The 17,441-nt window shown below is 43.2% G+C and overlaps 1 protein-coding gene across 1 annotated transcript in view; it reads right to left on the minus strand.

Annotated features, from left to right (window-relative positions):
• TRABD2A (TraB domain containing 2A) overlaps positions 1 to 17,441 on the minus strand; it is a 75,903-nt gene that overhangs the window by 8,703 nt on the left and 49,759 nt on the right. The window contains exons 3-4 of the mRNA XM_064268786.1: positions 6,212 to 6,358; positions 3,299 to 3,473 (exon numbers count right to left, since the gene is read on the minus strand). Of these exons, the coding sequence (XP_064124856.1) occupies positions 3,299 to 3,473; positions 6,212 to 6,358 (322 nt within the window). The remainder of the gene's footprint in view (positions 1 to 3,298; positions 3,474 to 6,211; positions 6,359 to 17,441) is intronic.

Below are 17,441 nucleotides of genomic sequence, written 5' to 3' on the forward strand. Positions count from 1 at the left end.
TCATCCTCCGTGTTACAGGTGAAGAAAATGAGGCACGGGGGAATTAAGCAACTTGCAAATCAAACCTAAGTGGTCTGACTCCAGAGTCCATGCTCTCAACCAGTTAGCAATGAAGAGATAATTTGTTGAGTGAATGAACGGCCCCTATTAACAATGCTTTGCCATTATGGAAGCAAATTTTTCTGTTGGAATGGAAAATTCTATACATAGTCCACATGCCAGGCCAGAAAGAGAGAGTTTTGTAAAAATTAAAAACTGTTTGATTTATGGTTTTCCTTTTTTTAACAAGCTGGGGAGTTTGGATACAAAGTCAGTTCCCGCTCATTACTGGACATGTGGATGGCTTCCCAAGAGGGGGTCTCAGAGCTGCCCCCCAGAATACAGCATTCACCCTCCAAGGTATTTAACTGAAAAGGCCTGAAAGGAACAGATTCCTGGCCTTAGCTGAAAACAGGAACAGTTAAGGTTCTTCTTCCAGGACAAATTGGAATCTAACCTAATTCCCGAAGGTATCAGACACTCATAGAAAGTTTCAGGTAGATTCTAAAAAAAAAAAACCCCACTGCCATCGAGTCGATTCTGATTCATAGTGACTGTATAGGACAGAGCAGAGCTGCCCCATAGGGTTTTGGGTTTGAACAGCCGACCTTTTGGTTAACAGCTGAGTTCTTAACCACTGGTGCCACCAGGGCTCCAGATAAAAGGAGTAGACAAAATTTAAAATGTTTACATTTTATCTCGTAAAAGAAATTTAAGCAGCAGTAAGCTTGTGAACTGGGTATACATGGTGGTGTGTGTTCCTTTAAGCCCTTCTCTAAATCATGCACCTTATTACTTAGAAAGCAAGGAGAGGTGACTGAAGTCCATGCTGCTCCCCGTCTGACAGTTACTGAGCACAGTCTATGTTCCAGGCACTGGGAAACAGGCTGTTCCTGGCCCCCGCCTGGCCCCACACACGGGGCAGACCAATAAATATAACTCCACAGAATAATTCTCTAAAGGAAACAAGTACAAAGGGCATGAGAACACTGAGGAGGGAGTAACTCCACTCCAAATGTCTAAGAAGACTTCCCAGAGGGGGTGACATGTACAGGGGTGGATTATCCAATAGGCAAGGTAAGCACAGTGCTTACCTTGCTTACCAGGTCATCTGTAATGCACAATTTCACTTTTTTTCACCACATCAAAGATTCTGCTTCTAAATACAGCTAGCATCTCTCTCCCAAGCCCACAGGATCAAAACCTCTTTTCAAGTTTACAATTCCTGACAGGGAGTGATCATCCAGTAAGCAAGGTAAGCACAGGTTTCCTTGAACTTATTTACTAATCTGTACTGCACAATTTCACCTGCCTCCCCCTTGACCCACCACCCCCCACCCCCATCAAAGATGTGGCAAAACCCATAGTTCATAGTTCACTACGAATTAGTAAATAAGCACAAACAAGCCTGCGCTTACCTTGCTTACTGGGTAATCCGACCCTGCCTGAGCACTACACAGGCCCAGATGTCACAGAGTCACCCAGGCCATCTACCAGCACAATCCATATCCTGAGGGCCCGCCCTCCAAACAGCTCAGCACTCCCTCCGCGCAGGAATGCGTGCACCCTGGCAAAGCCTCGGCTACCGCGCGCGTCGCCTTCATCTCAGAGCTTCCACCCAGAGCCCCATTATCCCGACATTGGACAAGAGGAAAAGCTTTTAAAAGGGAATTTAGTCCCGCAGGAGCGGGAAGCGAAGGCCGATTCCCGGGGCTGGCGGCCTGCGCGCCTGCCATGGGTTCAGACCGCGCCACCCGCTGGGACAGAGCCAGGACTTTGTGTACTGTATGTATAACGCAGCGCCTCGGTGGAGCCCCACTCCAGGCCCGCCATCATCCCCACTAGGGGACAAGTCAGGGGGGATCTGGGGACCTCCACCGCTGTCAGAGTGCCTCGATGACAGACTCTGAGTAACAGCTTTGTTGGAGAAAGCCCTGTGTTGGGACAAGGCGGACGTGGGCAGAGTGTAGCAAAGCACACAGTCCACAATCCAAACGCGGCACATGACATGTACAGAAGACGGAAACTGCCCACACAGACTCTGCAATTTGTTTTCCCGTAGAACTTTTGAATAAACAAGATGTAGGCGTCCAACCCCTCTTTTTTTTTTTTTTTTTGGACATAATTCACATATAAAATTCATCACCCTTTTGAAGTATACAATACAACATCTTCACAACTCCAAAAAGAATCTCATACCCATTAGTGGTCATGCTCCATCCTGCGCCCAGCCCAGCCCTCCCACAGCTCCTGGCTAAGGCTAACCTACTCTGTATCTATAATTTGCCTATTCTGTGTATTTCATATAAATGGGATCCTAAAATGTGTGGCCTTTTGCATCTGCTGCGTTCTCTTGGCATAATGTTAAAGAGTTCATCCATACTGTAGCATGTACCACGACTTAACTCCTTTTTATGGCGAACAGTATTCTGTTGTATGGATATATACCACATTTTGACTGTCCATTCATCAGCTGATGGGAATTTTGGGTTGTTTCCACTTTTTGGGTACCATGCATAATGGTGCTATAAATATTTGTGTACAAGCGGATTTTGGGTGGTCCTCACTCCACCATTCCAGAAGTGCTTCTCCCCATTTCTCCATCTCGCTGCTGAAGAAACAGGGAAGTGACTTGTCCAAGTTTATTAAGGCAGTGGATGAATCCAGAAGAGAAAAATCAGGCCAGAGAGCGCTCTTTCTACACACTACCCAGCCGCTGGCATTTCTGTCCTTAGGCTCTTGAGATTGTAAAGCTATGTTAGAGCCACTCCAGAAGAGGAGAGAATTTATTTCAAAAAGAAAATAAAATAATTTTCCCAGTCCATGTCTATGTATGCTATTAATAGTTAATAGCCTTACACTTGGGAGGCGCATAGTCAGGTAGGAGAGGAAAGACAGACAAATTTTAGTAAAAGTTAAAAAAAGTCAAAGATCCCATAAAAGAAGCTGAGATTAAGTGCAAGTTCAGAGAAGGGAGAAATGCCTTCCCAGCTGGGGAATAATCACGAGCCTCGAGCGGAGACAGAGGTCATGGGAGACGCCACGTATACCAGGCTGTCTGGCAATGTTTCAACCACGCTGGGTACTCAGGCACCAGGAAGAATCACTTCGTGACAGAAATAAGTCAAGGGAGGCATCACTCCCCTCGTCTCACCTCACAGCTAACACAGGCCCTGACCAGGGGCTCACCTCGGCATCCCCTTCCCCATGGTAGAACCATCAGACCCCAGGGTCTAATCAAAAGTGACCTACAACTCACCAGCTCCAAAGGCAAAGAAAAAGCCCTTGTCGGGGAATTCCTCCAGGAGGGCCTTCACCCGCCTCCCCATTCTCTGGTTGCGCTTGTAGATGAGTTCCTGGCGGAAGTAGCTGTCAATCTCCTGAGCAGTGACACGCTCCTCAGGCGGTAGTGTGGCATTAATAAAACTGGGAACCTCCGCCAAAATAAAAATACAGAAAAAATTAAGGGCAACAGAGTTATTACCGAAGCTGCTTCATCGGAGCCACAAATCACCTAGCCTAGACAATCAAGATGGCATCAAAAGAGGGGTGAGGAGTGATGCACCATTTCTGGAGTCTCTGCTGCTGTTTTTTCAAACTATAATAGCATTTTCTGTAACCAAAGTGAAAAAATACTAAGGGACCTACACTGAAAGAACTCTCAGGCTATTTAAGACAGTTCCGTTTGATGTCATGTGATGACATAGGAGACCATTTCTTGACATAAGGAGGTAAAACACAGCCATAGTTTTAGCTCATTTGATTCACGTGTTACTATAAAAATAAGTTTTAGATGAAATTATGTGTCTGAGAATTATAACTGTGATTCTACTACCAAATTCATTGGAAATCTAAAAACATTTGACTGTTTTATAAATTCCATTAATTTAAATTTTTTATTATTTTTCCATTTCCTCTTTCTCTGTTACTTCCTCCAATGTTCTTGGCAAAGATTTCAGCTGATTCAGGTACACACATTAGCTGGTTTCAGTATTTGGGTTAAGGACAGTGCAGTTATGTCTAAATTTGTGACATTCGGGGGTGATTTTTGCATCTCTGTGGCTTAGGCTAAAGCTAACACTTTGTGTTTTCTTTCCACCCCCTGGGCTGCTGGCCTCCTTAACGTCGGCCTCCCCACACCTTCTCCTGGCACATGCTCTCTCCTCCACCCAGGGATTTAACAAGGTTAACCACTACCTTAGTTAAAACTAGCTGCCTGCTTCTCCTATTGCCCAGTTGCCTCTCAAAGACCTTTGAAAGTCCTCACACTGTTATCTAGCCATCTATTTCCATTTTATGGTAACAGATCTCTTTTTGTTATTTCCTTAAAACCAAGGCCTTTATCTTTTACTGTCATCTTTTTTTTTTTTTCCAGTCATGTCAATTTTCCAAAATCTCTTCCCTTCAGCAGAGCACTCACTCCCTATGTACCAGCCTTTCCCCACAGGCGACCCAGAATATGCAGGATGGCCTTCTGCTACCATCCTGCTCCAACCTGCATATTCTGGGTCTTGTGTGGGAAGAGGCTGGAACATGCCAACTTCACCCTCGGGCTGCACCACTCAGCCCTGGCCAGCCAGCCCTCATTCCACAATGGCAGGCATGACCCCTGATATCCCACATCTCCTGAAGAGACTCCGTGAGCAGGACAGGTATGTAGGAGACACAGGTAAGATATCCACCTCGCAACTGGTTCATCAGTTTTACCATTTGCCCTGAGAACTTCCAAATCCCTCCCTGTTAGCTTTTTTCTGCTGCCTCAAATTTTAATTTCCCAATTCATCTTAATCTGTCTCCCCATTCCCCCAACCCCACCACGAGTGTACGCAAGAATCATCATCACCACAAATTCTACTATTCCTTCTCTTACGTATTTCTTGTTTCCTCTTCGCTCCATCCACCACCCCCCCACACACACTTTGCCTTGGCCTTACTTCCTCCCAGTCTACCAGTTGCTGCAGAAAGTCAACTCCAATTCATGGCGACCCCATGTGTGTCAGAGTAGAACTACGCTCCACAGGGTTTTCAATGGCTGAGCTTTCAGAAGTAGATTGCCAGGCCTTTCTTCCAACGTGCCTCTGGGTGAATGCAAACCTCCAACCTTTTGATTAGCAGCCAAGCATGTTAACTGTTTGCATCAGCCTGGGACTCCCCTTCCACACTAGACTCTCTGGAAAGCTGACAACATCTTCTGACACTTCTGTTATTAGTGAAATGTCCCCTTCCTGAGCTGATGCTGGACTCAGCTCATCTTGTCCTTCTCTCCAAGGCTGCTGTTTCTTCTTTACCTCTTCTGTTCATGCATGTTTCCTTATGGCAAGGTCCCCAAACCTAACACCCACCTGGACAGCATCACTCGCACCCACTAGTTCTCTTCTCTCTTTCCCACCCACCATCATGCATGAAGACATTGGTTTCAGAGGTGGCAACAACATGCTCACCCACTCAGAAGGTCAGCTAGTACCTGCCACTTCCACATCACCTTGAGGGGTGGGGGGAAGGGTAATGGTTTATCCCATGAGAAATTTGTTAATAAAACCGTAAGAAACCTCTGTCCCACCTCCCCCCTGTGTGAAGCTGCAGTCAGTCCTCTGAGGTCTGACCGCCACTTCCTTCCCTCTGATGGCCCATAGTTAAGGCCTGTCCTGTGTTTACACTGGATCCACCAGCTCAGCCACCCTCATCCAGCAATACTGCAGGATGGGACCCACGTCTGGAAATGCTGGTAGCCTTCCCAGCTTCTCATGCACCTCATCATGTTCGTATGTTCCTGGAAGCCACTGAAAGCTGCAGCCAAAGTTTTGCTCCATCATTTCCCAAAAGTATTAACAAAGTCATCAGACTCAGATCACAACCAGTTTCTAAGGCTGGCTCATGCCACCCACTGCCTGAGCCATGAGGTCTGCTGCTGAACTCTTTGAAGCTTTGTCCTTCGTCTGGGATCCTGGAATCAACCCTCATCATTGCCCCTCTCGTTCCTTAAAAGTTTCATTAAAAAAAATGCCTTCCTTAGCTACAGCATCTCATTCAATGACACCTAAATCGGCCCAATTTTATTTTTAAAGCCCCTCATGACCTCATTCTTTTGTACCCACTTGCCGGTGTCAGCAGGTAATGTCTTTATTTAGTACTTCAATGCACACCAAGCTCGGCAGAGGGCAAGGGCACTCACCTGGGAGCTGTCGTGGCTGAAGATGACAGACCTGAGGTCACCACAATTATAGTGTTTGATGAGATCCTCCATTGTGTAGGGGATCTGGACACTGCCAGCTCGCAGGCTTTCCTGCTGCAGGAGTGTCTGGTTCAAAGCAAAGACAACCTGAAAAAGAGGGGAGAAAACTTTAGGTCCCTTTGAAGTTCACTGACAAGACAACTATTAGCTGCCTTATTTCTTTTGTCCATGGTTTGCAACAGCCTCACCTCTGTGCTCTTTATGGAAGGACGCTGATGGTGCTGCTAAAAAAGGTGACACAAGTCCCCGGAAAATGCCTGAAGAAAAGGAGGACATCCAGTGGCCATTCAGTCAACTCTGACTCGTGGCGACCCCAGGTGTGTCAGAGGAGAACTACGCGCCACAGGATTTTCGATGGCTGATTTTTCAGAAGCAGATCACCAAGCCTTTCTTCCCAAGCAACTCTGAGTGAACTTCAGCCTCTGACCTTTTGGTGAGCAGCCGAGTACAACAACTGTTTGCGCCACTCAGGGACTTTGAAAAGGAAGACAATTCTGCCCAAATCAGCCCCACCTGGATCACACTGGGGAAACCAGTTTCAGAGGGACGCAGTCTACCAGGAACTCTCCCATAAGAGTGACCAAGATGGTGAGGAGACCCGAAGAGCTTGTGAGGAACAGCTGAAGAAGCTGGGGAGATGGGGCAGGGAGAGGCTGGAGACACACAGACAGACAGATATGAACAGGTTTCCACCCGGGGCGGATTATCCAGTCAGCAAGGGCTTACAGTAAGCAAGGTACACACAGGCTTACTTGTGCTTACTTACTAATCTGCAGTGCACAATTTCACATGGGTTCACTGCATCTTTGATTCAGATTCCGGATTCAAGGAATATTACAAAGCAGTGACTCTGCCTGACACTGGAGAGCCGGGTGGGTGCTGAGGAGGTTCTGTCATCAGGTGGGAATTGGGGCCGGTCACTATCTTCAAGGCTCCGGACAGCACTAGAGATCTGTGGCATTTTCTCTCTCTCCCCACAGGCATGATGCTGACATAGAACCTTTAACAGATAACTTTCCACATGCTCCCCAGGTAATCGGTACACAGGATACTGCCTTTGCTGGAATGCTCTGCTGTGGATTGAATTGTGTTCTCCAAAAATATGCACTGGAATCCTAACCCCTATCCCTGTGGATGTAATCCCATCTGGGAATAGGATTTTCTTTGTTATGTTAATGAGGCCATGCCAGTGTAGGGTGCGTACTAAACCTGATATAAGGTGATATAAGGAACAAGGCAGACACAGAGAGAGGCAAGCACAAATGGGGGGAATATAGATGCCACGCAGAGATCTCCAAGGACTGAGGAATGCTCTGCTTATGAGACAAGGATCTTCCCCCAGAGCTGATACAGAGAGCCTTCCCCTAGAGCTGATGCCCTAAATTCGGACTTCTAGGCTCTTGAACTGTGAGAAAATAAATTTCTGCCCGTTAAAGGCACCCACTTGTGGTATTTCAATTATAACCAAAAAAAAAAAAAAACCCATTGCTGTCAAGTCGATTCTGACTCATAGCAACCCTATACGACAGAGTAGAATTGTCCCACAGGGTCTCCAAGCAGCAGCTGGTGGATTTGAACTGCCAACCTTTTGGTCAGCAGCTGTAGCTCACCCTAACTCTTAACCACTGCACCACCAGGGCACCATTCGTGTTATAGCAGCACTAAAAAACTAAGACATTCCCTCCACCTCTACTGAAATACAGACAGGCTTCATCTGTCTGAGCACTCCAGCCATGAGGTCTTCAGCAAGAAGTTTTAAATTCTCTGGATATGACACACTTACAGGTCTCAAGTCAGCAAAGGATCTTACTGGCCCAACCCCATTTCTTTATCCTTTCATCCATTCTCCTCCTCATTGTGAGTGGCTTGTTGCTTTGCTTCCCACAGGCCACTGTGGTAGTTCCCACCCATATGCGACCCTCTTTCCACGCTCCTGCCTCTCTTAAAAAAACTTAGCAACTGTAATATTTGCTGTCCCTGTCATGTGGCCTTCACCAATGGGAGGAGGAGGGACAAATCCTTCTTTGTAAAGCCACTTCCCCCTTCTGTACAGCAGGGACCTTTCCAGCAGCATCTCTTGAAGGCCATCTCCCCAAAAGACCTGCAAACCAGTCTCTTCTATCTTGGGACAAGAACTTCTGAGTCGCACCATGTTCCCATCCTCCCTATCCCTCTATGGGTGACAAGCCCAAACTGGGCTAACAGCTTGCTTGTTGGCGCGTAATCACGGCTGTGTCAAGAGAGGTAGATACGCCAGTTGCATGTCTGCAAATTAGGGCCTAAATGAGGAAAGAGCCTTCCATAGCCGTGCTGGATTCTAAAGCCATGCAAATCCACAGCCACTGGCTGGAATTGGGAGTAGTTCCACTGGGAATGGGATTTGCTAGCTGACTTCAGATTGGCTGGATGAACACACCTTTGGAGAGGAGGGAGGGGGACATTAGGAAATATCCACAGGTTTGCCAGCGCAGGCCACCGTATCAGACATCTTCCCTCAGTCTGATTCATCTAAACCAAGTTGCAAAGTCTGGCTGGATCACAAATAGCCACGGATGGATTTTTCTGTTCTCCTAAAGGCAATAAGTTGTGTTTTTTTAGTTAAAAGGCATTCAGGACAAGCACAGTGTCATGGATTGAATTATGTCCCCCCAAAATAGGTGTCAACTTGGTTAGGCCATGATTCCCAGTATTGTGTGGCTGTCCTCCATTTTGTGACTGTAATTTTATGTTAAAGAGGATTAGGGTGAGATTGTAACACCCTTACCCAGGTCACATTCCTGATTCAATATAAGGGAGTTTCCCTGAGGTGTGGCCTGCACCACCTTTTATCTCTCAAGAGATAAAAAGGAAAGGGCAAGCAGGGGTAACAGGGGACCTCATACCACCAAGAGAGCAGTGCCAGGAGCAGAGTGCATCCTTTGGACTCAGGGTCCCTGCACGGAGAAGCTCCTAGTCCGGTGGAAGATTAATGAGAAGGCTGGCAGAGACAGAAAGCATTGTCCTAGAGCTGACACCCTGAATTTGGACTTTCAGCCTACTTTACCGTGAGAAAATAAACTTCTCTTTGTTAGAGCCATCCACTTGTGGTATTTTTGTTATAGCAGTACTACTAGATGACTAAGACACACAGGTTATCTGTTGTTAGCAGGACTTCCTCCAGGAGTTCCCAATGATTTTGAAAAATTAAGGTTTCTTGGTATTTAGAGAAGAATGAGTCATCCATTCTAATAGGCACACCAGTCTGCAAACTGGTTAAGACTAGGTATGGGCCACATCACAGATTAAATGTCTACCTTGTTTTTTCAGTCCCTTCTCAACATACACAAATGCCATTCACATTTAAGATATTTCACCTTATTATGAGACGCTTACAAGTCCTTGCTTGAATGCTTGTCTTTGCTTTTTAGATTTACTTTTGAAGATGAAGCTTTAAAGAAGTTTACATATTAAAACTAAGCCATTAATATTAATAATTTTCTGAGTGTTTAGGACATATCAGGCAGCATGCTAAGTGCTTTGTTTGTGGTCTCATTTAATTCTTCTAATAATCCTGGGGTGGTAACTATTTTTAAATCTATTTTAAAGGTGACAAAAATGAGGAAACACTAAGTTAAATAACTTACTCAAAGGAACGTTGCTTAGTAAACCAAGGCTGGGCTTTGAACCAAGAGTCTAATACCAGAGCCCAAGATCTTCACCACTGAGCTGAACATGAGGGTATGCTGCTATCAAGTGGCAGTAATTCGTTTTTGTCATGTGGTCTAATTTAAATTACTAGGCTTAAACTAAGGATTGAGTAACCTAAAATTAGGAGCGAGGGAAGAACAGAAAGAGAAGCAAATATAAAGGCATGTTAAAAGCTTTTTCTTACTCAGATTAAAAGCAACACACATTTATTACAGGTAATTTAGGAAACAGAAAAGTATAAAAAAGAAATTTTAAATTGCCCATAATTTCATCAGTCACAGGTTACAGCTCCTGAACAACATGTGAGTATACTTCCTTTCAGTATATTCTATGCATTTTTATACAGTGACTGTGTTATATACAGTCATTCCTCCATATCCATGGATACCAAAATCTGAGGCTGTTCAAGTCCCTTAAATAAAATGGCACAGTATTTGCATATAACCTAGGCACTTCCTCTCATATACTTTAAATCATTTCTAGATTACTTATAATACCTAATATAATATAAATGCTGTGTAAATGGTTGTTATACTGTATTGTTCAGGGAGTAATGACAATTAAAAAAGCCTGTACATTTTCAGTACAGATGCAGCCATCCTAGGCCTAACTACATAGTACATGTCAGCAACAACATAACTCTTTTCTCCCTAAATATTTCTGATCTGCTGTTGGTTGAGTTCTCCGATGTGGAACTCGCAGATACCAAGGGCTAATGTGTAAAATTTAGCATCCTGAACATTTGTGTGACAACGTAGCCATTTCTCACATGATTAAACTCTTCCTAAGCATCACATTTTATTTCATATGCCATAATTTAGTTAAATACCTTCTACTGTGAAACATTTAGATTTTCTTTTTTTAAAAAACTATCATGAAGGTCATAAAGCAAGCCTTAGCAGAAGCCAAAACATTGAAATATTACAAAGCATCTTCTCTGACCATAAGGCCATAAAAGTGGAAATCAATAACAGGAAAAGCAGGGAAAAGAAATCGAACACTTGGAAACTGAACAATACCCTGCTCAAAAAAGACTGGTTTATAGAAAACATTAAGGATGAAATAAAGAAAATCAGAGAATCCAATGAGAATGAAAACACTTCCTATCAGAGCCTTTGGGACACAGCAAAAGCAGCGCTCAGAGGCCAAGTTATATCAATAAATGCACACATCCAAAAAGAAGAAAGGGCCAAAATCAAAGAATTATCCCTACAACTTGAACAAATAGAAAGAGAGCAACAAAAGAAACCCACAGACACCAGAAGAAAACAAATAATAAAAATTAGAGCTGAACTAAATGAAATAGAAAACAGAAAAACAATTGAAAGAATTAACAAGACCAAAAGCTGTTTTTTTGGAAAAAATCAACAAAATTAATAAACCACTGGCCAAACTGACAAAGGAAAAACAGGAGAGGAAGCAAATAACCCAATAAGAAATGAGATGGGTGATATTACAACAGATACAACTGAAATTACAAGAATCATATCAGATTACTACGAAAAACTATACTCAAACAAATTTGAAAACCTAGAAGAAATGGATGAATTCCCAGAAACACACTACCCACCTAAACTAACACAAACAGAGGTAGAACAACTAAATGGACCCATAACAAAAGAAGAGATTGAAAAGGTAATCAAAGAACTCCCAACAGAAAAAGCCCTGGTCCAGATGGCTTCACTGCAGAGTTCTACCAAACTTTCAGAGAAGAGTTAACACCACTACTACTAAAGGTATTTCAGAGCATAGAAAAGGACGGAATACTACCAAACTCATTCTATGAAGCTACCATATCCCTGATACCAAAACCACGTAAAGACACCACAAGAAAAGAAAATTATAGACCTATATCCCTCATGAACGTAGATGCAGAAATCCTCAACAAAATTCTAGCCAGTAGAATTCAACAACATACCAAAAAAATAATTCGCCATGACCAAGTGGGATTCATACCAGGTATGCAGGGATGGTTCAACATTAGAAAAACAATTAATGTAATCCACCACGTAAATAAAAGACAAAAATCACATGATTTTATCAATTGATACAGAAAAGGCATTTGACAAAGTTCAATACTCATTCATGATAAAAACTCTCAGCAAAATAGGAATAGAAGGAAAATTCCTAAACATGATAAAGGGCATTTATACAATGCCAACAGCCAACACCACCATAAATGGAGAGAGCCTGAAAGCATTCCCACTGAGATCGAGAACCAGACAAGGATGCCCTTTATCACCACTCTTATTCATCATTGTGTTGGAGGTCCGAGCCAGAGCAATTAGGCTAGACAAAGAAATAAAGCTCATCCAGATTGGCAAGGAAGAAGTAAAAGTATCTCTATTTGCAGATGACATGATCTTATACACAGAAAACCCTAAGGAATCCTCCAGAAAACTACTGAAACTAATAGAAGAGTTCAGCAGAGTATCAGGATAGAAGATAAACATACAAAAGTCAGTTGGATTCCTCTACACCAACAAAAAGAACATCAAAGAGGAAATCGCCAAATCAATACCATTTACAATAGCCCCCAAGAAGATAAAATACTTAGGAAAATCTTACCAGAGATGTAAAAGACTTATATGAAGAAAACTACGGTACACTTCTGCAAGAAACCAAAAGAGACCTACATAAGTGGAAGAACATACCTTGCTCGTGGATAGGAAGACTTAACATTATAAAAATGTCTATTCTACCAAAAGTGATCTATACATTTAATGTAATTCCGATCCAAATCCCAACGACATTCTTTAATGAGATGGAGAAACAAATCACCAAATTCATATGGAAGGGAAAGAGGCCCCGGATAAATAAAGCATTACTTAAAAAGAAGGATAAAGTGGCAGGCCTTACTTTACCTGCCTATTATACCACCACAGTAGTCAAAACAGCCTGGTACTGGTACAATAACAGATACATGGACCATTGGAACAGAATTGAGAATCCAGACATAAATCCATCCACATATGAGCAGTTGATATATGACAAAGGCCCCAAAACAGTTAAATGGGGAAAAGACAGTCTTTTTAACAAATGGTGCTGGCATAACTGGATATCCAACTGCAAATAAATGAAACGAGACCCATACCTCACTCCATGCACAAAAACTAACTCAAAATGGATCAAAGACCCAAATATCAAATCTAAAATGATAAAGATCATGGAAGAAAAAATAGAGACAATGTTAGGAGCCCTAATACATGGCATAAACAGTATACAAAACATTATAAAGAATGCAGAAGAAAAACTAGATAACTGGGAGTTCCTAAAAATCAAACACCTATGCTCATCCGAAGACTTCATCAAAAGAGTAAAAAGACTATCTACAGACTGGGAAAAAGTTTTTTTAGCTATGACATTTCTGATCAGCGCCTGATCTCTAAAATCTACATGATACTGCAAAAACTCAACTTCAAAAAGACAAATAACGCAATTAAAAAATGGGCTAAAGATATAAATAGACACTTCACTAAAGAAGACATTCAGGTAGCTAACAGATATATGAAGAAGTGTTCACGATCATTAGCCATTAGAGAAATGCAGATCAAAACTACAATGAGATTCCATCTCGCTCCAACAAGGCTAGCATTAAACCAAAAAACACAAAATAATAAATGTTGGAGAGGCTGTGGAGAGATTGGAACACTTCTACACTGCTGGTGGGAATGTCAAATGGTACAACCACTTTGGAAATCAATTTGGTGCTTCCTTGAAAAGCTAGAAATAGAACTACCATAAGATCTAGCAATCCCACTCCTTGGAATATATCCTAGAGAAATAAGAGCCTTTACACGAGCAGATATATGCACACCCATGTTTACTGCAGGACTGTTTACTATAGCAAAAAGATGGAAGCAAACAAGGTGCCCATCAATGGATGAATGCATAAATAAATTATGGTATATTCACACAATGGAAAACTACACATCGCTAAAGAACAGTGAGGAATCTGTGAAACATTTCATAACATGGAGGAACCTGGAAGGCATTATGCTGAGTGAAATTACTCAGTTGCAAAAGGACAAATATTGTATAAGACCACTATTATAACAACTTGAGAAATAGTTTAAACTGAGAAGAAAACACTCTTTTGTGGTTACGAGAGGGAGGAGGGAGTGAGGGTGGGAGAAGGGCATTCACTAGTTAGACAGTAGATAGGAACAATTTCAGGTGAAGCGAAAGATAGCACATAATACAGGGGAGGTCAGCACAACTGGACTAAACCAAAAGCAAAGAAGTTTCCTGCATAAACTGAATGCTTCGAAGGCCAGCGTAGCAGGGGCAGCGGTCTGGGGACCATGATTTCAGGGGACATCTAAGTCAATTGGCATAATAAAATCTATTAAGAAAACATTCTGCATACCACTTTGAAGAGTGGTGTCTGGGGTCTTAAATGCTAGCTGAGCAGCCACTATGATGCATCAATTGGTCTCAACCCACCTGGATCAAAGAATAATCAAGGACACCAAGGACACAAGGCAATTACAAGCCCAAGAGACAGAAAGGGCCACATGAACCAGAGACTACATCATCCTGAGACCAGAAGAACTAGATGGTGCCCGGCTACAACCGATGACTGCCCTGTCAGAGAACACAACAGAGAACCCCTGAGGGAGCAGGAGAGCAGTGGGATGCAGACCCCAAATTCTCATAAGACCAGACTTAATGGTCTGGCTGAGACTGGAAGGACCCTGGTGGTCATGGCCCCCAGACCTTCTGTTGGCCCAGGACAGGAACCATTCCCGAAGCCAACTCTTCAGACATGGATTAGGCTGGACAACGGATTGGAGAGGGATGCTGGTAAGGAGTGAGCTTCTTGGATCAGGTGGACACTTGAGACTATGTTGGCATCTCCTGCCTGGAGGGGAGATGAGAGGGTGGAGGGGGTTAGAAGCTGGCGAAATGGACACAAAAAGAGAGAGTGGAGGGAGAGAGTGGGCTGTCTCATTAGGGGGAGAATAATTGGGAGTGTGTAGAAAGGTATATATGGGTTTTTGTATGAGAGACTACTTGATTTGTAAACTTTCACTTAAAGCACAATAAAAATTATTTTTAAAAAACTATCATGAATAATACTATCTGTGAACAGAAAGTTTTTTTCTGTTTTCATATTCCTAAGACCAGGACTTCTTCTTTGTTTCCAACTTTCGCATTCCAATCACCAGTAATTATCAATGCATCCTGATTGCATGTTCAATCAATTTCAGACTGCAGCAGCTGATAAAAATTTTCTATTTCTTCATCTTTGGCCCTAGTAGTTGGTGTGTAAATTTGAATAATAGTCGTATTAATTGGTCTTCCTTGTAGGCGTATGGATATTATCCTAACGCTGACAGCGTTGTACTTCAGGATAGATCTTGAAACGTTCTTTGACAATGAATACAACACCATTCCTCTTCAAGTTGTCATTCCCAGCATTGCATTGGGTAAATCTGCTGCAAAGGACCTCTTTAAGGTGTTGAAGAGCAAAGATGTCACCTTGAAGACTAAGGTGCACCTGACCCAACCCATGGTATTTTCAATTGCATCACATGCATGTGAAAGGTAGACAATGAGTAAGGAAGACTGAAGAAGAATTGACGCCTTTGAATTGTGGTGCTGGCGAAGAATATTGAATACACCATGGACTGCCAAAAGAATGAACAAACCTGTCTTGGAAGAAGTACAAACAAAATGCTCCTTAGAAGCAAGGATGGTGAGACTGCGTCTTACATACTTTGGACATGTTGTCAGGAGGGATCAGTCTCTGGAGAAGGACATCATGCTTGGCAGAGTACAGGGTCAGCAGAAAGGAGGAAGACCCTCAACGAGGTGGATTGACACAGTGGCTGCAACAATTAGCTAAAGGATAGCAAAGATTGTAAGGATGGCTCAGGACCGGGCGGTGTTTCGATCTGTTGTCCACAGGGTCGCTATGAGTCGGAACTGATTCAACGGCACCTAACAACAACAACAACAAGACCAGGACTACTGAGTCAACAAGTACAAACTATTTAAAAGATTCTGACTTTTCTTTTTTCTAGAAACTTTTTACTTTTTTTATTAAAGAAATTTAATTTTTAAAAAAATTTTTTAAGTTAAATTAAAATTTTTTAAGATTCTCCATTAAAATACATAAATAAGCGTTGTACTTCAGGACATTTTTTAAGATTCTCCATTAAAATACATAAATAAGCATTGTACTTCAAGCAAATTTTATAAAGAAGCCCAATCTTAGCTACTACTCCCTCCCCCTTCATTGACACAGCCCCAGCAGCACACCAGGGAAATCATGTGCTGTAACTGCACATGTGCTGTTCCCTCTGCCTGGAATATTATTCCCACCTTTGTCCACAAGTCAAATACATATCATCCTTTGAAAACTCAACCAAAGAACCCCCTTTTCGGGGGAGCCTCCCATCACTAACTCCCACTCATAGCGAGCTGCCATTTTCTTTTTGCCTGGAGTACATCTTGTGAATTTTCTTGTTGTCGCTAGCTGCCATGGAGTTAGCCACTGACTCATGGCAACCCCATGCACAGCAGAAGAAAATGCCACCCAGTCCTGTGCAATTCCCATGACCAATTATGTGATCCATAGGATTTTCAGTGACTGATTTTCAGAAATAGATTCCCAGGCCTTTCTTGCTAGTCCATCTTAGTCTGGAAGCTCCGCTGAAACCTGTTCAGTATCCTAGCAACACACAAGCCTCCAGGGACAGACTGTGTTGAGATGCTTTGGCCAGGAATTGAACATGTGTCTCCCCCATGGAAGGTGAGGATTCTGCCACTGGACTACCCTGTGAACGCTCACACCACTAATCTCACTGCCCCGTTTTTATCTCCTCAGGGGCAGCAGCTATCACTATATCTCTGCCACCTGGCACACAGGACCTGGCACGCAGCAAACATTCAACAAACCTTTAGTGAGTTAATACATTTTAGAAATGCTTCCATCAAGATCTAAAGTCTGAGGCAGATGGCGGCTCATAGGACAAGCCTGGCAAATTCCCAGCCTACCAAGCCAAACAGGAAGCATTTCCAGGAAAGCCAGACTCGCTAGTGTTCACTTCTACTTCTCAGAAAAGTAAAAATGGCTGAGAAATTAACAGACTGCCCTCTAGGACAGTTTGAGCTTACCCCACCCCAACCCACCCCTAGACTCACATTTTATTTGAGCTTATGCCTCAAGCAGCTTTGGGAGTCCCGCATTTGGGCTTCTTCCTTGGGTGCTTGTCCCATCCAAGCCTCCCTTTTCTAAGCTCCCATATTCTCCCCTTGTATCAGTCAGGTATTGTGTTACGATAGCCAATTAAACCTGAAATCTCAATGGCTCAGCCCATAAATGTTTACAGCTGACTCATGCAAAGTCTGATGTGGGTGAGTGGCTCTTTCATCCACCTAGTCCCTTAGAGATTCAGTTCTTTTTATCTTGTGACACTGCTGTTCCATTGAATAGTTTCCAGGGATGCCATAGCAGGGGAAGAGAATGAACACG

The sequence above is a fragment of the Loxodonta africana genome, chromosome 15, assembly GCF_030014295.1.
Source record: "Loxodonta africana isolate mLoxAfr1 chromosome 15, mLoxAfr1.hap2, whole genome shotgun sequence".
NCBI lineage: Eukaryota > Metazoa > Chordata > Mammalia > Proboscidea > Elephantidae > Loxodonta > Loxodonta africana.